Here is a 19,516-nt window from a genome sequence, read left to right as displayed (position 1 = left end):
AGCGCTTCCGGGGCGCAGGAGGGTTTCGGGTCCTGGCACCCAGGGCCTACGCCCGGAGACTCCGCCTTCCCAGGAGCCCCTGCGGCGGGTCGCGAAGATGGCGGCAGCGGCGGCGGCGGCCGGACACCCCTAAAGCAACCGCGATGGAGCCTCCCCAGGCGCCGGGGCCGGAGCGACTCTTTGACTCGCACCGGTAAGAACGCATGAGGGGAGACGCCGGCGCCCGCGCTCACCCGGCCCTCGGCGCCTGGTCATCCCGCCTCTCGCCCGCAGGCTCCCGAGTGACGGCTTCCTGCTCCTCGCGCTGCTGCTCTACGCGCCCGTCGGGTTCTGCCTCCTCGTCCTGCGCCTCTTCCTCGGGATCCACGTCTTCCTCGTCAGCTGCGCGCTGCCGGACAGCGTCCTCCGCAGGTTCCGACCCGGGCGCTCGGGGAGGGTCCGGGCCGGGTTCGACCCGAGCGGCGCAGTCACGGAGCGCCTGCGTCCGCAGGTTCGTGGTGCGGACCATGTGTGCGGTGCTGGGGCTCGTGGCCCGGGAGGAGGACTCGGGACTCCGGGATCAACGCGTCCGGGTCCTCATTTCCAACCACGTGACACCCTTCGATCACAACATAGTCAACCTGCTCACCAGCTGTAGCACCGTGAGTGGGGGCAGTTCCCCGGGGCCCGGCTCGTGGCTGCCCTCTGCCCGCCCGGTTTCGCCTTGGAGACCACGAGATACGGAGCCGTACCCCTAACCCCGTTTCTATTCCCCCCCCCCCCTCCCCGTTTGTCCGTTTTATCACTTGACAACATTCCTCTTGCTTTCTCTCTTCCCTGTTCCCAGCCTCTACTCAATAGCCCCCCCAGCTTTGTGTGCTGGTCCCGGGGCTTCATGGAGATGGATGGGCGGGGGGAGTTGGTGGAGTCACTCAAGAGATTCTGTGCTTCCACGAGGCTTCCCCCAACCCCTCTGCTGCTATTCCCGGAGGAAGAGGCCACCAATGGCCGGGAGGGGCTCCTGCGCTTCAGGTGGGTGAGCACAGGCATTGGCCTCCACATGCCCTGGTAGGCAAGCTAGAGGGCCCTTAGGTTTTCACAGCCTTCTTCAGCCCCAACCCCCTCCATTCTCAGTTCCTTTCTGTCCGCTTTTGGCTCTTTTCCCTGAGTCCCCTGTAGTCCCTGTTTATCTGTTTTGGCCGTTTGACAGTTTCCTGTTTTAAGTCAGGTATGAGCTGCTGACTGGACTAACCAGAATCCCCTTCTATTATTGGAATCCCCTTCTATTCTCTCTTCCTTCTAGTTCCTGGCCATTTTCTATCCAGGATGTGATTCAGCCTCTTACTCTCCGAGTCCAGAGACCCCTAGTCTCTGTGGTGAGTGCACGTTGGATAGGGGATCTTTGGGGCTTGGGGAAAGTCTCCCACGCCTGGCCCTGACTTCGATCTTACTTCATGCCTTCCTCTCAGACGGTGTCAGATGCCTCCTGGGTGTCAGAACTGTTGTGGTCACTTTTTGTCCCTTTCACGGTGTATCAAGTAAGGTATTGTCCTCATTTTTTGGTGGCTGGGAAAAGTTCACCTCAAGGTCCAGAGCGTAGTGGCCTCTGCCCTGTCCATTTGCAGATCTTTTAATAGTAAGGTTCCACCACAGAGGCAATACAAAGTATTTACTCTCTCCCCACCCTCACCGCCACTAACCTCCACTATCCCATGAAAGGAGGTATCAGCAGCTGCCCCCCAGCATGGCCCTGGGTTGTTTTTTGCAGGTGGCTCCGTCCTGTTCATCGCCAGCTGGGGGAGGGGAATGAGGAGTTTGCCCTCCGAGTACAACAGGTGGTAGGGTACACAGGCAGGGTGGAGGTGGGGTCTCTCCTTAGGCGGAGAGGGAGAAAGGCTTGAGACCTTGACACTCCCACCCTTCCAATTCTCCCTAGCTGGTGGCCCAAGAGCTGGGCCAGACAGGGACACGACTCACTCCCGCAGACAAAGCAGAGCACATGAAGCGACAGAGACACCGCAGATTGCACCCCCAGTCAGGTGTGTGGTCTCTGTGCACCCAGCTTTTTGTTTTCTCCAGCTTACTGTGATGGCCTCCCTGTTCCTGTGCTAGGCAGTCTTTCCTTCCTCCTCGTCTCCACTCACCATATTTTGGATTTCTTTTTTGCAGCCCAGTCTTCTTTTCCTCCCTCCCCTGGCCCTTCTCCTGACGTGCAGCTGGCAACTCTGGCTCAGAGAGTCAAGGAGGTTTTACCCCATGTGCCGCTGGGCGTCATCCAGAGAGACCTCGGTATGGGAGAGGGTAGCCCCGCACAGGAAGACACAGAGGAAAAGCGGGTGATGAGCAGGGAAACAGGCCCCTTCTCCTCTTCCCTTCTCCCCAGCCAGGACTGGATGTGTAGACTTGACCATCACCAATTTACTTGAGGGAGCTGTAGCTTTCATACCTGAAGACATCACTGAGGGGACCCAGGCCCTTCCCACAGCCTCTGCCTCCAAGGTGAGACGCAGGAAATGGTCAGCTCCAAGACCTGGGGTGGGATGGCGCAGTCTACATACTCCCTTTCCCTGATGTCTCCTTTTTGATCCTGAGACCCTAGCACAGTGCCTCTCTTGCAAAGTAGGCATTCGGTGCAGGTTTAATGATGATGACTTCGCAAGCCCTCTGACATTGTGATCACCTCAGTTCCCCAGCTCTGGCCCGGTGACCCCTCAGCCCACAGCCCTAACATTTGCCAAGTCCTCCTGGGCCCGGCAAGAAAGCCTACAGGAGCGCAAACAAGCACTATATGAATATGCAAGAAGGTGAGGGGCTTAGAGAATAAGGGGCAGGAAGGGGCAGGTTGAAGAAGGGAGCTGACTATGGAGTTACTATGGCAAAGCCCACACGATGTCTCCCCCCTATGTCCCACAGGAGATTCACAGAAAGACAGGCCCAGGAGGCTGACTGAGCACAGATGGCACCCAGAGCCGCAGGACGGAGACTGGGGGCAGCCCTCACCCAGCTCTACAGGCCGGATGGGTGGGTGGTAGGAAGGGAGAGATGGGGCTCCCCCAGTATCACATTAAATTCAGGGTTTTCACTCAAGGTCTCTGTTGCCTCTCTGGGTCAAAAAGCCCCCTGAACAGGTTCTTTTTTCCTCGTTTGGGTGGAAAGGGGATGAGGGCCTCTTTAGGTTTGTGGGGGGTGGTCAGAATGCAACTGTCTGAACTCGCCTCCTGACGCCAAGAAATGAATGATATTAAGGAAGTGTAACTGAAGACCCAACAGCAACTGAACTTAGCTGGGTGTTCAGCTCAGGTTTGTGAAGAAAGAGCTGCAAAACTACAAGTCCCAGGATGCCTTTCACAGAACGTGGTTTTTATAGAGTTCATACAAGCTCAGTGGATGGCTGGAGCCTGTTCTCCATAGGTTCCTGACTAGGTTAAATAAGGCGGAGCAAATGGCTCCACCCCAAAAGTGTCTAGAATTGTATTTGAGCCAAGCCCCAGGGTGGAGCCGGAACTGACCTTTATACTTCGTGCTGGTCAAGGTTGGTGGGAACTGGCTGTGTGGTTCTGGAACTGGCTGCCGTCCTGACACGTCTCAGAGCTGCAAGCAGGTTTGATTCCAGGATCCTTGTGGCCTTACTCCCCTCCTTTTATTCTTTATCCTTTTCCCTCAGGGTCCTTCCCACAGGTCTCATAATTCCTGCTGCCCCTGAGGACTCCTGTGTTGACAGTCACAGGATTTTTACTACCTGCAACAGGATAATCCACTTCTGAAAGTCCTTTATTTAGAGACGTAGTCTTCACTATTTCCTGGCAGCCAAGAAGTGCTGGGAAGGCCCTGGCTGGGAGGTTCAGTTGTTTGGCTTATTTCCCCGTATACCTCCATATTCGGGAAGGTGGAGGGTTCAATTCCTGGTCAGGGTACATATCTAGATTGCAGGTTTAACCTGCCCAGTTGTGGTGCATATGGGAGGCAACTGACGGATCTCCCTTTTCCAACCCCTTTCCCACCCCCAATCAATAAACATCCTCAGGTGAGGATTAAAAAAACAGCCCTGGCAGGTGTCTCATTGGTTAGAGCGAGGGCCCTGGGCACCAAAACCTCCAGTTTCATCCTGATCAAAGGCACCTGGGTTGCAGATTCAACAGCCAATCAATATGGCTCTCACATCAATGTTTCTCAAAAAATCTGGAAAAAATATCCTCAGGTGAGAATTACAAAAAAAAATCTTCAAGTGATTTTTTTTAAAAAGTGCTTGGAAGGATATACCTCAGTGCATTACCACCTGAGAGTAACAGGTTGGGGATCAGGGCTGAGGTGCAAAGGTGGTGTGAGGCTTAATGACTGCCCTGCCTTCTGTAGGTACTGCCGGTGAGCTGTCATGGCCGCTCAGCTTGGCCTGACAGAAGAGTCTGGCCTGAGCCCTGGGGAGCCTGAACTGGCTGTGAACCCCTTTGACGGGCTTCCTCTCTCTTCCCGCTACTATGAACTGCTTGAGCAGCGCCGAGCCTTGCCCATCTGGGCCGCTCGCTTTACTTTCTTGGAGCAATTGGAGAGTAGCCCCAGTGGAGTGGTGATTGTGTCCGGAGAGCCTGGCTCTGGCAAGAGCACCCAGGTGGGGGTAGATTCTGGGAGGGGGGAGGGAGGTAGAGAATTGGCCCTTACTGGGCAGAGGGGGATTGGACTGCCAGGGGTTATGGGGGAGGTAGGTAAACGGAGTGAGGTTAAGCTGGCCCCTGGGTGGTAAAGGACCAGTGTATGCCCCCAAATAAGGCCATAGCTCCCCTAGCCCCTCTCACTGAAGTCCTGTGTCTTGCTGACGGGTTGTCCTTCCCTACCCTGTCCCAGATCCCTCAGTGGTGTGCAGAGTTTGCACTGGCCAGGGGATTCCAGGAAAGCCGGGTAACTGTCACTCAGCCCTACCCGCTGGCAGCCCTGAGCCTGGCCCTGCAGGTTGCTGATGAGATGGACCTGACCCTGGGTCATGAGGTTGGATACAGCATCCCCCAGGAAGACTGCACTGGGCCCCAAACCCTACTCAGGTGAGGCTTCCTGCGGGCCTGATTCAAATCTAATTCCCCTCATAACAGGAACAAGCCCAGCCCTCTGACACCTCACCGTCACCTCTCAGCCCAGCTCACCCTAAAGCATGCATTATAGCCCTGGCTGTTTGGCTCAGCTGGGAGAGTACATGCCTGGGGACTGAAGGTCCCGGTTCAATTCCAGTCAAGAGTGCATGCCCAGGTGTGGGTTTGATCCCCAGTGGGGGGCATCAATCCATGATTCTCTCTCATAGATGTTTCTCTCTCCTCTGAAATCAATAAAAACATTTTTTTAAAGTAAAAAATAGCCGAAACCGGTTTGGCTCAATGGGTAGAGTGTCGGCTTGGGGACTGAAGGGTCCCGGGTTCGATTCTGGTCAAGGGCATGTACCTTGGTTGCTGGCATATCCCCAGTAGGGGGTTTGCAGGAGGCGGCTCATCGATGACTCTCTTTCATCGATGTTTCTGGCTCTCTATCTCTCTCCCTTCTCTGTAAAAAATCAATAAAATATATATTTTTTTAAAAAGTAAAAAATAATGCATGCATTGCTGAATTAGGCTCTTTAATCCTATACTGGACCTCACATTCATCCTCACCCTCATTACAAAAGTCTTACTTTCCCAGCTGGGGTACAGCTTCTGAACAAAGTGTCACCAGTCAGTAAGGTTGTGGGTCACTGTTAAGGAATTCAGTCACAGTCTTTTTCTGACCTTAACTATCAAAACCTAGGCTCCCTGGGTAGAAGCTCCCCTGAGGGGCTGGCCAATGTCCACACTGACTCCTGCCCACTGCCAATGTCAACAGGTTTTGCTGGGACAGGCTGCTGCTTCAGGAGGTGGCCTCGACCCGGGGCACTGGAGCCTGGGATGTGCTGGTCCTGGACGAGGCTCAAGAGCGGTCAGTGGCCTCAGACTTACTCCAGGGGCTGCTGCGAGATGCCAGGCTGGGAAACCTCCCAGAGGACCCCAAAGTGGTTGTGGTCACTGACCCAGGCCTTGAACCTAAGCTCCAAGCCTTCTGGGGCAATCCTCCCGTTGTACGTGTACCCAGCGGGCCTGGCAGGTGTCCCACACCCGTCTACAGGGACGCTGTCCCTACTGATCGAGTGGAAGCTGCCTGCCAAGCTGTGCTGGAGTTGTGTCGAAAGGAGGCTCCAGGAGACGTGCTAGTGTACCTGCCCAGTGAGGAGGTAAAAAAAAAAAATAACGGGCTGCAAAAGGGAGGTGCCCCTGTGCCACCTTCCTGTCGCTGGGAAGGGAGCCCTGCTTGTTGGGAACACTGGAGTTGTAGTATTCACTCTCTGCTGGGGTCCTGGGGAAACACTCAAGGATTTCAGAGTCAAGATGTCTACTGCCCTATTTTTTATTCCATCAGATTCATTGTGGTTCAATGAATTCCTGAAATTATAACACTCCCCAACTTTTATGAGTATGTGCATTTTTTCAGAGTAAAGGGCATAGCTTTCATCAGTTTTTCAAAGAGGTCTGTGACCCAAAAAAGGTGAGTAGTGCCCTAACACCCCAACCCTCTCCTCAGGAAATTTCCCTGTGCTGTGAATCCTTGTCCAGGGAGGTAGGGACCTTGACAATCCAAGGACCTCCACCACGGGTGCTGCCCCTTCACCCAGGCCATAGTCAAGCTGCTCAGGCTGTGTATGAAGACACAGACTCAGGTGCCCGAAAGATTGTGGTCACTCACTGGCTGGCTGACTTCTCCTTCTCCCTCCCTTCCATCCGACATGTCATTGACTCGGGACTGGAGCTTCGAAGTGTGAGTGACAAAGATGAGGGTTGTGGAGGCTAAAGATATAAATGGCCCGCTCTAATCTGTCTTGACCTTGGTTGGCGGGCGGTGACAGGTGTACAATCCTCAGATCCGAGCAGAATCCCAAGTGTTGAGACCCATCAGCAAGTGTCAGGCAGAGGCAAGACGACTACGGGCAAGAGGGGCCCCTCCAGGTAAGAGCCTCTGCCCTCCCTGACGTGGCCCATGAGAGTCACTGACACGCAAGCCCCGAGAAATCTACAGTGGTCTTCTTTCCCAGGTCTTTTTCCCCCCAGGATCCTGCCTCTGCCTGTATCCTAAGTCCTTCCAAGAACTAGAAGCTCCCCCATTGCCCCAACCCAGGGTGTGTGAGGAGAATCTGAGCCCCCTGGTATTACTGCTAAAGAGGAGACAGATTGCAGAGCCAGGGGAGTGTCACTTCCTGGACCGGCCTGGTGAGCACTCCTGCCCAAGTCCTGCTGTCTGACCACAAGGCCGGAGGTCCTCTGCACTCTCAGCCCTGTTTCCTCCCCAGCTCCAGAAGCACTGATGCAGGCCCTGGAAGACTTAGACTACCTGGCAGCCCTGGATGACAATGGACACCTGTCAGACTTAGGTGTCATCCTATCGGAGTTCCCCCTGCCCCCAGAGTTGGCCAAAGCCCTGCTGGCTTCATGCGAGTTTGAATGTGTGGATGAGATGCTCACCCTTGCTGCCATGCTCACTGGTATGATTCACCTCTCTCCCTGGCTCCGTTGGCTACGGCAGGCCTTCCCTGGGTGTTTTGGCGCTCCAAAGGCTAGCCCTTTCCCCCGAGCTCCAGTTTCCACCACATGATGCCTACAGAACCAGGTTTCGTCAGTATCCCTCTTCTGTCTCTTTAGCCTTTTTCTTCGGCTGGTTCTACCTCAACATGCTTAAATCTCTTCTATCTGTTATTACTAAAACTCTTCTCCCCTCTTCTTCAACCCTATACTCCTCTTCAGCTAGATGGTATAATCTCTACCCTATTCCATCTAGGGTAATCCTCCACACTCCAGATTCACCCAGGTCCACCACCACACTAAGACAGCTTTCAGCTCATCAGTGATCTCCTGAAGACCTAACCCAGTGAACACTTTTGAGCTCTCGTTCATGACCTTTTTAAAAAAATATATATATATTTTTTTTATTGATTTCAGAAAGGGAGAGGGAGAGAGAGAGAGAAACCTCAATGATGAGAATGAATCATGGGTTGGCTGCCTCCTTCATGCCCCCTATTGGGGATTGAGCCCACAATCCGGGCATGTGCCCTTGACCAGAATTGTACCTGGGACCCTTCTGTCCCTAGGCCAGACTCTGTCTACTGAGCCAAACCGGCTAGGGCTCATTCCTGACCTTTGACACTTCAGAATGTTGGCCACTCCCACCTTGAAACTGCCCCGCTAAACTTCTGTGACCACTCCTCCTGGTTCTCAGCCTGCTTCCCTGCCGTTCCCTTAATGTCTTACTTGGACGCTTCATCTTCTGCTCTTCCACTCTGAGCTGGACCTCAGGATTTTGTATTCTTTGCCCTTCGTGTCTTCTCATTCCCTGAACTCTAAGCGAGTTCATCCACACCCATACTCTGAAGGGATACCCTCCCTCTTAAAATATACAAACCTGTATCTCCCTGTCAGTGCCATTCTTCTGAATCTTAGATTTATATGTTTAACTCCCGATGGACATTTCTACCAGAACAGCCAGAACTAACCTTGAACACTTTTTTAAACGACCTCACCACCACCACCACAAAACGATACCATCATCTCCGCAGCTCCATTGCCATGATTTTAAACTAATCTTTCTCCGGTTTCTTTCATTTTTATCTCTTAAGTATTATTTTAATTAACCTGCTCTTCTCCATACTCACTGTCAGGTTCTGTCCCTGCTCAGCTAGACTCCTGAGTAGCCTCCTAATAAGTCATGTGAATTTCGAACTTCTTCAAACACAGGGACTCTCTTACTTAAAAACTCTTCAACAGATACTTTTTACCTTTTAGACAGGCTGTAAACTCATTTACCCAGCACATCCAGCCTCTCACAACCTGGCCCATACCTACCTCCCCAGCTTCATCCCCTGTAATTCTGCCGTCACGCCATTCCATCCACCCATACTAGGCGTTTGCCATTCTCCAAACATGCCGTGCTCCTAACTTGCTGTGCCCACAGTCCAGAATCCTCTCCACTCCTTGCCACTGAGCTAATTCCTACTCAAATGTCAAATCTTGGCCCACACAACTATCATGCTCATCAGGTTTGCTCACTTGTTTGTCTCTCCCACCAGACTCCTTGAGGACAGAGACTGTCTTTCATTTACCTTCAATGTCTAATAGCACTTAGAAGTTATCAGTGTCTTTTGAATTAAGTTCCCAAACTGACATTTCTGCCTTTTTACCATCCCACCTGTTCTGCTCTCCTTTCTCCTTCCCCCAAACATCCTTCCTCTCTCCTGCCTGCAGCTGCCCCCGGGTTTACCCGTCCTCCACTCTGTGCGGAGGAAGCTGCTTTACGCCGGGCCCTGGAGCACGCGGACGGTGACCACAGTTCTCTGATCCAGGTGTATGAAGCCTTTCTACAGAGTGAGTGGCCCACTGCACGGTCTTACAGATCCCCAGGTTTTCCATAAACGGCGTGCAGCCAGCTGCCAGATCTCTGTGCCCAGGAAGAGGAGGCCCTTTGGCCAGGGGTTTGGTTCTTTCGGGGTCTTAAGGCTTTAGTGTAGCAGGTCCCTTTCCTCCCCTAGGTGGAGCAGACAAGGCTTGGTGCCAGGCTCGGGGTCTAAACTGGGCAGCACTGTGTCAAGCCCAGAAACTTCGAGGAGAACTCCTAGAACTTATGCAACGAATTGAACTTCCCTTGTCCCAGCCAGCCTTTGGCTCTGAGAAGAATCGCAGAGACCTTCAGAAAGCACTGGTGTCTGGATACTTCCTTAAGGTTAGGGGAAAGAGTTGGGCTCCTAAAAGGATTGGAAGTCAGAGAGACCGAAGATTGGTATGCCATCTCTGAAAACGGGTCCAGATGGCCATTCAGAAGACTCTATAGAACCAGCACTAACTTCCGTTGGGGTACAAGGAGCTTGTGGTGTGGAGGAACTATAACATCTAGAGGAAATGTTTTACTTTTAATACTGTCACCACCCTTACTAATTCCTTCTCATCTCCCCTTACCTTTTTCCACTGTCTGCCTCTTCTCTGTAACTTATTCCTTCAATATCTCTGCCTTTCAATGAGGTGGCCCGAGACACAGATGGGAGTGGAAATTACCTGCTCCTAACCCACAAGCACGTGGCCCAGCTCTCCCCATTCTGCTGCTACCGAAGCCGCCGGGCTCCCGCCAGGCCCCCACCGTGGGTGCTTTACCACAGTTTCTCCGTTTCCAAAGACAACTGCCTTTCCATTGTTTCCGAGATTCAACCACAGATGTGAGTTCCATGACACCCCTCCTACACTGCCCATTCCTCTTCCTGGGGCCAGAAATATGGCTGAGGAATTAGAGAGTCTTAAGAAGAAGAGGGAATCATAGTGGTCTGTAGTAACATGATTTGAGAAGACAGGGTTTGTGGAAGGGATAGTACGAAGTTTAAAAATATGCTTTATGAGAGAGTATATGGAAATCATCTAATTATGACTCTCTGTGTCAGGCTGGTGGAGTTGGCTCCTCCATACTTCCTGAGTAACCTGCCGCCCAGTGAAAGCAGAGACTTCCTAAACCAGCTGAGAGAAGAAATGGCAGATTCTTCAACAGAGAGTGAATCTTCCTCCACCCAAGAGTTTAGAGATGCCTGTGTCCTGCAGTGACCTGCCTGAGGAATGGAGCAGAACTCATCTCATTGTATTGCGTCCTTCCTCACTCTGGCACCATGGCAGCCAGCCAGATTTAAAGGCGAAAGTTGCCCCGGGGGTGTGGCTCAGAGGTTGGGTATAGACCTATGAACCAGGAGGTCTAAGTTCGATTTCCAGTCAGAGTATGTGCCCGATTTCCAGGCACGGTATGTGCCCGGGGTGCAGACTTGGTCCCCAAGAGGGGACATGCAGGAGGGAACCAATCAGTGATTCTCATCATTGACATTCCCTCTCCCTTCCTCTCTGAAATCAATAAAATAAAAAAAATTAAAAATAAAATAAATTAATAAAATTTTTTTAAAAAGCCGAGCCCTGGCTGGTTTTGCTCAGTGGATAGTGCGTCAGCCTGCAAACTGAAAGGTCTTATGTTCAATTTCTGTCAAGGGCATATGCCTGGGTTATGGGCTTGGTCCTCAGTAGGGGGTGTGCAGGAGGCAGACAGTCCATGTTTCTCTATCATCGTTGATGTTTCTGTCTCTCCCTCTCCCTTCCTCTCTGAAATCAATTTAAAAAAAATATCTTTTTTTTTAAGCCAAAAGTTTAGGATCCAATATAAATCTTGGAATCTTGAGTCTCAAGAATTGGTAGGCTGGGTCCCTGGCCACATAGCTCAAGCAGTTAGAGTGGTTAGAGTATCATCCTGATATGCCAAGTTTGTGGTTTGATCCCTGGTCAGGGCACATACAAGAATCAACCAATGAATGCACGCACAAATAAGTGGAACAACAAATTGGTCTCTCTCTCTGTCTGTCTTAAATCAGTAATACATTTTCTAATAAAACATTTTTAAAGAAGTGTTGGGCTGGAGATAAAAGGAATCAGGTAAGCCACAAACTACATAGGGTAGGACCCTTTCCTTAGCCTTTTTCTATTTATTGGAGAGGGACTGATATGCCCCCATATCCTCAACTTAAGCCAAACCTATTCTTGTGCTTCCTTTTGAGCTACAAAAGTCCTTTTTTCTATAGTGCCAAATTTAAGCTTGGTTCTGCAGCAGCATATATAACATGAGGCACCCTGGCTAGTATGGCTAAGCCTTTGAGCATCGAGCCAGGAACGAAAAGGTTGTTGGTTCAATTCCCAATCAGGGTACTTGACCAGGTTGCAGGCTTGATCCTCCCCCAGTAGGGACCATGAAAAAGGCAGTTGATGTTCTTCTGTCAATGATGTTCTTCTGTCATTTATGTTTCTATCCCTCTCCCTTCCTCTCTCTCTAAAAATCCATAAAAACAAAGAGTTAATATCAAAGAATCAGGGCCAACTCCTCAAGCAATTTGCCAGGTTCCCACTTCTGGTCAAGACTGTGTGCTATGGCTGACCTGGCTGTCACTAATGCAGAACATGAGTAGTGTGACTACAGTTGGCCTCACCCTGCCTAAAACTTAGTTCCCTCTATTATCCTGCTCCTACCTCCAGGAAAGAATTGGAGTGCCATAGGAATCAAAGAAAATATTCCCTTTTGGCCTCATACAACTTAAATCCTCTCTCTCTCTCTCTCTATCTCTATCTCTCTCTCTCTCTCTTTCTCTCTATTTTATTTATTTAATTTTTTTATTCTGCTCCTTAAACCTCAAAGCTGTTGCAACTTTACATCTAAAAGCTTCCCAGCAGCCCCTGGCCCGCCTACAAGCTAAAGTCTTTAACAACTTCAGGGACATCATGCTTTCCTTTCTTTCCAGCTGGGTACTCCTTTCCCTTTCCCTCGGACTGCTAACTTTGAAGACCTCCATTACCTTGCACATTGTAAAAGTGTTTGTAGAATTCGGAGGGGAAAAAGAATCCTCAGAACTCTGCCTTCTCTTAATAGTGTCCGCTTTTGGAGTTTCTGTCATCACTCTGTCTCTACGTCTATGTGGATGTCAGCTGACTTCCCCCAAAGGCACTTTGCCAGAATTTATTCTTTCTAAGTCTAGCATTTAGTTTTTCCTGTAGAGTTCATCTTGGTCCTGTCTTCCCAATTTCTCCTTCATCGTCCACACCATTGATATCCTGATCCTCTACATTTCCAACCTTGGAGTTACCTGTGATTCTTCTTAGATCTAGCACTTCCTAATTTTTTTATTTTTATTTATTTTTTTGCCAACTTCTGCTCATCCCAACTCCATTGGGTCCATTAACTTTGTCCCCTTCTTCCTCCTCTATCCTCTCTATCCCAACGGGATTAGTGTTCCTAGATTTTCTCTTTCATCAAGTGGAAGATGAAAGAACTTATCTGTCTCCCCTGACACTCAAGCGTCGTGTGGGGGAATGCAGTCAGCAGTTTGAACGCACACGGACAACATGAGGCTCCACAAGAAGAATCCTTAGCGATTATTTTACAGTAGAAAGATGCGATGCCCAACATGGATAACTCTCTGGTTCCTGTCACAGTCAGACTCCTTCTCCAGCATCTCTTCCATTACAACGCTGTCCTTGGCATCATCCTTCCATCACACCTTTGGTACCCACCCAGCCAGTGCGGGCTGCCCCCATCGTAGCATCACCATTTACCTGCTCTGGCTCCGCAGAACCGCCAGTCCGACCCACCTGCAGAAGACCCCGGGGGGGTCTCTCGGGGAGTCAATTCCAATTGGACAGCCCGCCCCACTCTCCGCACCTCATTGGCTACTGTACTGAAGGTCCCGCCCAGTCCCTCAGGTTCCAGCAGCCGTGGGACCATCCAAGCAGCAGAAAACGGCGGGAAAGGCCGAGTCTCTGCTTGCGGGGCAAGCATGCCACGTTGGCCTGGGAGCCGGCAGTGGCCTAGGAGCCCTCAAGGAGAGCTCCAGGCCGGCTCCTCCTCGCGCGCTGCAAGGCGGGGGCAGCCGCACGACCCTCAGCCCTGGGCCCCACGCTCCACGCGGCGCTTCGGTCCGAAAAAGCTTTGGGCCAGCCAGCCAGGCAGGCGTCGTAGCTCACACCACCGAGGCGAGCCCGGACACGGAAGCCACCTTGTTGTCCTCGGCCCAGGGCTGCAAGTTCTGCAGCGCGAAGAGCGACGAATTGTGCAGGCAGAGCGGGTCCGGGGGCAGCGGCGGCCGCAGCGGCCGTGGCAGCGCGTCCTGCTGCAGGTGCAGGAGCAGCCGGCCCGCGCGGTGCCGCTCAGCCTCGCGCTCCTCCGCCGTCTGGCGCCTGGACGGGCGGGAGGAGATGCAGATGCGGGGTCAGTGAGGCCGGCCCTCGCCCAGCCCGAGCCTCACCGCCAGCGGGTCCGGCCCGCGGCCCCTCCCCGCCCCGCGCCTCACCGCCACTTGGTGCGCCGGTTCTGGAACCACGTCTTGACCTGAGCGTCCGTCATGCGCAGCGCCTTGGCCAGCGCCGCCCTCTCCGCCGACGCCAGGTACTTCTGGCGCAGGAAGCGCCGCTCCAGCTCCAGCACCTGCGAGCGCGAGAAGGACGTGCGCGGCTTCTTCCGCTTTGGCGGGGTCCGGTTCTGGTAAGGATGGCCGATGCGGCGCGTCCCGGAGAAGGGGGAGAGCGCGGCTGCGGGGAGGAAGGGGTAAAGAGCGGGGCAGGGCTTGCGGGGCGGCCCAGGGGGTCCCCGAGACGCAGGCCCAGGAGGTCCCTAAGACGCAGGCCCAGCCCCCCCCCCCCCGGAGACGCAGGCCCAGGAGGTCCCTAAGACGCAGGCCCAGGCCCCCCCCCCCCGGAGACGCAGGCCCAGGGGTCCCCGAGACGCAGGCCCAAGGGGTCCCCGAGACGCAGGCCCAGGAGGTCCCTAAGAGGCAGGCCCATGGGGTCCCTAAGACGCAGGCCCAGGGGGTCCCTGAGAAGAGAGCGCGGCTGTCGGGTCTGCAGAGCTCCACGCGTGCGGTCCTTACTGGAGCCCCCAGTTCGCCCCCACACCCCTGGAGGCCTCTGGACAGGAAAGGACTCGGAAGGAACGGGCCTGGGCGAGGGAGAACGGTCCCCATGACTTCACCCTGCTCTCCCCGCGCTCCGGCGTGGGCAGGGGCCTTCAGAGATGGGCGGGGGCATCGACGGTAGCTCACCTCCCACGCCCTCTCCGCATTGGAACCAAGACACCTACGTGGGGAGGGGGTCCCCTGACACGATCGGAGGGAGGAGTGTGAAAGGCCACCTGGACATGGAGCCTAAGGACCAACGATGAGCAAACCCAGTCACCGTGGGACAAAACGGTGGGAGGAGTTGGGCATCCTCACCCGTCAGCCGGTCCTTGGCAAAGCGGCGGCCGCTGTCCATCCAGGGGAAGGTGAGTCCCGCGAGGCCCCCGGTGCCAGCCAAGCCCGAGGGGCCGGGCACCGGCACGACAGGCGCGCTCCCCGCGGGCGGCGGCGGCGGCGGCACGGGCAGCGGGCGGTGCGCGGGGACTCGGATCACGCCGCCGCCTGGGCCCAGGCCGGAGCCGCCGGGGAGCGGGCCCAGCGAGCCGGAGGGGCCGTAGCTCGAGGCTCCGGGAAAGGCACCTGAGAACGCCGCGCCGTCCCCGTGGCCCTGGCCCCCCGCGCGCCCCGGGCCCAGGCCGCTCCCGGTGGACTCCGGGCAGCTCAGGATCTGGTCGATGCCGAAGCTGATGGGCTCGTGGTGCGGGAGGCTGTGCGAGGCCAGCACCGCCGGCTCCATGGGGGTCCGGGCTGGGGGGGACCGCAGGAGGTCCGGCGTTTTGGAGGGCGCCCCAGGCAGCTCGGGGAGCCCAGCAGCGGCGGAGCGCTCGGGGCGGCGGCCTCAGGGGCCCGCGGAGCCGGCCGCGCCTGGGCGCCGGGGCCCCCGGCACAGCTTCATCCCAGCGCACGGGCAGTAGCCGCGCCCATGCCGGCCTCTGCGGGGCGTCGGTGCGGGACCTCGCATCCCGGGGTCCCAGGAGCGCCCTTCCGTCTCAGGCGCAGATGGGCGCCGGGCTGCCGGGCTTCTGCCCGGGTCCGGGGCGGAGAGGGTGGCGGGCGCGGGCCGGGCAGAGACTGACAGCTCTGCCTCCGGGGGGCAGCGAGGGCTGGGGGTAGGGCAGGGGCGGGGCCCGGCCCGTTAAAGGGGAAGAGGCGCCGCTGTGCGCCCAGCGTGGGGAGACCGGTCGATGGGGATGGGGGGCGGGGTGGGGAGGCGGCCGGGGGTGAGGAGCCCGGCTCCGGCCGGGAGGGGCGGGCGCGGGGCGGCTGCGCGCTGAGTCAGCCGGGATGCGCGCGGCTGCCGCCTCCCCGCCGCCTCCGCCTCGGCGCTTCCTCGTGGGTGTCTCTCCCCATACCCCCCACTCTCCGCCTCCCGATGGGGCCTGCCTGCGGACCCCCGGATTCGTTGTGCCCGCCGCCTACGAGCCCTCGAAGACCAAATCTCGTTGTGGCCTCCAGGATGCGATGGGCAGCCGCGGGGGACCGGCGCGGCCGGGAAGGCCCGGGCGGAACAGGTGTGGGCAGCGGCGGCGGGCGCAGCTGGCGGGCCAGGGCGGGGCGCGGCCACTCTAGGCCAGGGTCCTGGGGCACCCCTTGGCCTCTTCCGTGGGACCCCCAGCTCCTTTCGGGAGCGCCTGCCATTGGCGGTGCCCTTGCGTTCCTTAGAATTTCGATTTTTCTGAAATCGGTGCAAAGCGGGCTCGGCTGAATGAGGACTCAGACCGGTGTGAGTTTGGGGTTGCCTGTTCTGCCCCCGACAGAGGACCACCCAAGAGGGGCTCTGCGCCTGGGAAGTCGATTCTCACACACTTTCCCCTACCCCCCACTTCACCCCACCCCGGGCGGGAGGACGAAATCTCCACCGGAGACACCAAAGCCTTCCGAGTGGGACCGGCTGCCTCGTTTCCTACAGACGCTCCACCCAGTCCCAGCGCAGGGAGCTGTGCCTGGAGCGTGTCAGGGAAGCGGGGTCTTTGGGGAAAGACCGAAGCGGTTTGGTGACCTCGTGACCTCTGGCTAAGGACCCAGGAGCTGGGAGTGTGTGAACCCCGCGTCCTTCCCCAGGATGGGACCCCCGGCCCGGCGGGCCCCTGCGCCTTAGACCCGCCCCTGCCGCCGCCCGGCCCGGTGCAGGCCGCCATAATCGGGTTAGCTGGGTCGGAATTACATTACCTTCCCCGGCCCGACCCGGCCCCGGGGGGGCCCTGGCGCCTCCAAGCCGGTGAGACTGGGCGCGGGGAGGGGGATGTTCTCAGCATCCCGCGGGCGGGTTGGCACCGAGGAGCAGCTCGGCCCGCCTCGGACACGTGGTGGCCAAAGGGCCCCACCCCATGTGCCAGCCCCAGCTCCTCGACCCCAGCCCACTCCGTGCACAGTCCCAGGCTGCCTGGTACCCCGGGGGAGCCAGCATGCCTTCTCCCTCTGAGTCTAGTGGATGGGTCGCCCTCGGAGCGCGGAATCTTCCCGCTGATTCTTCAGAATCTCCTGGGAAAGGCGCTGACCCTTTTCTCCCCAGCAGATGGGCTGGCAGGCTGGCGCCTGGGGCAGGGTGGTGGGTCTCTTCTCTCCAGGGAATGGAGGGATGATATTTGGGCATCTGGGCAGGAAAATAGAGAGGAGGAAAAGGGAGTGGGCTCCCTCCCCATCAAAGCCACCAGCCCCTGGTTTTCAGAAGCCTCAGTCTAAAGGCTGGGGGAGGAAGACAGTGGGCGTCAATCCGTAACATCCTTCCCCAACCTTGTTCACACGCATCATCCAATTCTTCCAGCCCTTACCGCACCTCTTCTCAAAGGAGGCTGGGGGGGGCGGGGTCTGCAAATTTGGCAGGTGTGTTCTTGTCTTGGTGGAAAAGACAGGCATTATCACCTCCCCCAGCCCTTCACAACGGCCCCAGCTCCCTTTCTCAACCATAGAGGGGTGGGGCTACTAGGACACAGAAAGCCGGTATTCAGGCAAAACCTTCTGAAATAGCATGGGTGGGGCCCCCCAGATGTGAACAGAGAGGCTAAGGAGACAGCAAACTAAAGCCTTTGGCTCTGGCTGGGTAGCTCAGTTGGTTATTCTCATTTCCTCCCTCTCTCCCTCCCTCTCTCCCTTTCTCCCTCATCTTCCTCTCTCCTTCCTTCCCACCTTCTCACCCTCTCTTCCTCTAAAATAAACAAATAAAAAAATTAAAGCCGAAACCGGTTTGGCTCAGTGGATAGAGCACGGCTTGCGTACTGAAGGGTCCCAGGTTCAATTCCGGTCAAGGGCATCTACCTTGGTTGGGGGCACATCCCCTGTGGGGGGGGGGGGTGCAGGAGGTGGCTGATGGGTGTTTCTCTCTCATCGATGTTTCTAGCTCTCTATGCCTCTCCCTTCCTCTCAAAAAAAATCAATAAAATATTTTTTTAAAGTTAAAAATACATAAATAAAGCCTCTGAAGTGACTGACCTGCAGGTCAGGAGTTTTTCAGTCCCTTTCCCACTCTAGGGGGTGGGCCTCTGAGAAGAGTGTGGCACTAGTGTACCTCCAAACGAGCTGAATAAATCCTGGAATGCATCAATGAGTGAATCAGTGAGGAAGAAAAGGTCAGCATAGTATAGACCTGTATACCTGCTTCCTCTGCCTCCTGCCTTTTAAGGTCAGCACAGATGGCTCTGCCACCCAGAGATTGCCTAACTGATCCTTTGAGCAGAATGGCCGCAAACGAGTACTACATACTCATCTTCTACCGAGTTAAAACTTTTTTTTTCAGTGCCCCATTTTAAGAACAAGAACTTTCAGTCTGTCAGCCACAGTCCTAGGAATTCCTCTGCTTGCCTTCACTTTGCTGATTCCTTGATTCTCTGGGTAGGGTGGTTCCTGCTAGTTTATGTTGAAGATGGAGACCCCACCTCCCCTACACACTGCTTTGGGTTCATCTCTCCATATTCTATATGCATGTGGCCCCCAACTCTCCAAGTTTTCAAGCCTGTACCTTCACAAGAAGAGGCCACATACCCAGCCTGAGCTTCTGTGCCTTCCCTTCCTTCCTGCTGTTAGTAGAGTATCCTTCCCTTGAGACGGTCCCCCCACTCCTGTATCATCATTTCTCTCATTAACTTAGTTCTTCCTACCCCGACTGTCTTAGATCACTGTTACCTCAGCAAAGTCTTTGCCCGGCTCTTCAGGAAAGATTGTTTTCTTTTTCCATTTCCTGCCGACACCCACTGCCTCCATTTCCTCATTATTTATTCTTTTAACCCACTGCAAGCTGGCCTCACTATACCAACCTTCTCAGGAAGCGTCAGTATCCAATGTCCATTATCCAGAAATCTCTGACATGTTTTACTTTGTTGATCACCAACTATTTCTTGAAATGTCCCTTTTTTTTTCTTCTTCCTTAAATAATAATATCTTATTCTACATCTTTGGACTTTCATAATGACTGCTTATTTTTTTTTCCTCCACTGACTTTTCTTTTTCTACTATAGACTGTGAGCATTCTTTAGAGTCCAGACTTCAGGTTCCCTCTCTCTCTCTCTCTCTCTCTCTCTCTCTCTCTCTCTCTCTCTCTCTCTCTCTCTCTCTCTCCATCTGCTCAGGTTTCATCCACTTCAATAGCTCCATCTACTACATCCACCCAGAAAACTCTGAGACCTTCTTCCCTGGTCTGACTGTGGTGCTTCAGCCTTCTGGCCAACTCCGCCTGCCCTTGCTGCAGCCACCTTAGTCCACCAAGCTGGGAGGCAGGCTCTCCTCCCAAGCTCCTTACTCCCTCCTATCGTGCTTTCCTTTGAAATACTTCATACACAGCCCTTCCTTCCCATCCCCACTGATAAAAGCCTAATATAGGCCATCATCACTACCACCTACATTCATTCATTGTTCATCCAGGAAAAAAAAATGTTTTTAATTTTCATCGGAGGATAATTTTCAACTGATTCTTAAAGAGTGGAAAAGAGAGGGAAAGTCAGAGAGAAACATTGATTGGTTGCCTCCTACACCAGCCCTAACCAGGACCCAGGCTGGGGAGGAGCCTTGACTGGAATCAAACCCAGGACCCTTTGGTCTACTGGCCAACACTCTATC

General features: G+C 54.8%; 3 protein-coding genes across 12 annotated transcripts; 2 read left to right on the top strand and 1 right to left on the bottom strand.

Moving 5' to 3' along the window:
- Positions 1-59: 59 nt before the first annotated feature.
- On the top strand, positions 60-3,066 carry AUP1 (AUP1 lipid droplet regulating VLDL assembly factor). 7 transcript variants are annotated; one of them, XM_036435805.2, is made up of 12 exons: positions 60-193; positions 274-411; positions 491-641; positions 827-1,011; positions 1,283-1,355; positions 1,449-1,522; positions 1,748-1,814; positions 1,916-2,018; positions 2,149-2,268; positions 2,363-2,478; positions 2,665-2,783; positions 2,893-3,066. In XM_036435805.2, exons 1-12 carry the CDS (start codon positions 144-146, stop codon positions 2,927-2,929), a joined length of 1,233 nt encoding a protein of 410 aa, XP_036291698.1. In that variant the 5' UTR covers positions 60-143; the 3' UTR covers positions 2,930-3,066. The 7 variants fall into 7 exon arrangements, with proteins under 7 accessions (XP_036291698.1, XP_036291700.1, XP_045436893.1 ...); XM_036435807.2 differs by lacking the exon at positions 2,149-2,268; XM_045580937.1 differs by lacking the exon at positions 2,893-3,066 and having other exon boundaries at positions 2,603-2,744.
- A 147-nt stretch (positions 3,067-3,213) lies between these two features.
- Positions 3,214-10,892, top strand: DQX1 (DEAQ-box RNA dependent ATPase 1). Of its 4 annotated transcripts, XM_036435796.2 has the most exons (12): positions 3,214-3,580; positions 4,333-4,585; positions 4,819-5,012; positions 5,818-6,202; positions 6,550-6,783; positions 6,872-6,971; positions 7,074-7,232; positions 7,313-7,504; positions 9,258-9,377; positions 9,542-9,732; positions 10,029-10,219; positions 10,439-10,890. In XM_036435796.2, the coding sequence occupies exons 2-12, from the start codon at positions 4,352-4,354 to the stop codon at positions 10,593-10,595; spliced, it is 2,157 nt and encodes a 718-aa protein (XP_036291689.1). In that variant the 5' UTR covers positions 3,214-3,580; positions 4,333-4,351; the 3' UTR covers positions 10,596-10,890. The 4 variants fall into 4 exon arrangements, with proteins under 4 accessions (XP_036291689.1, XP_036291691.1, XP_036291690.1 ...); XM_036435798.2 differs by lacking the exon at positions 4,333-4,585 and having other exon boundaries at positions 10,439-10,889; XM_036435797.2 differs by lacking the exon at positions 9,542-9,732 and having other exon boundaries at positions 10,439-10,611.
- A 2,033-nt stretch (positions 10,893-12,925) lies between these two features.
- TLX2 (T cell leukemia homeobox 2) lies at positions 12,926-15,552 on the bottom strand. The gene is made up of 3 exons (XM_036435788.2): positions 14,783-15,552; positions 13,865-14,102; positions 12,926-13,751 (listed from the first exon to the last, which is right to left on the bottom strand). Exons 1-3 carry the CDS (start codon positions 15,201-15,203, stop codon positions 13,535-13,537), a joined length of 876 nt encoding a protein of 291 aa, XP_036291681.1. The 5' UTR covers positions 15,204-15,552; the 3' UTR covers positions 12,926-13,534.
- Positions 15,553-19,516: the final 3,964 nt, after the last annotated feature.

The sequence above is a fragment of the Pipistrellus kuhlii genome, unplaced genomic scaffold (assembly GCF_014108245.1).
Source record: "Pipistrellus kuhlii isolate mPipKuh1 unplaced genomic scaffold, mPipKuh1.p scaffold_m20_p_13, whole genome shotgun sequence".
NCBI lineage: Eukaryota > Metazoa > Chordata > Mammalia > Chiroptera > Vespertilionidae > Pipistrellus > Pipistrellus kuhlii.
Note: the sequence above shows the minus strand (reverse complement) of the source record. Positions and strands in the feature narration are given on the sequence as shown.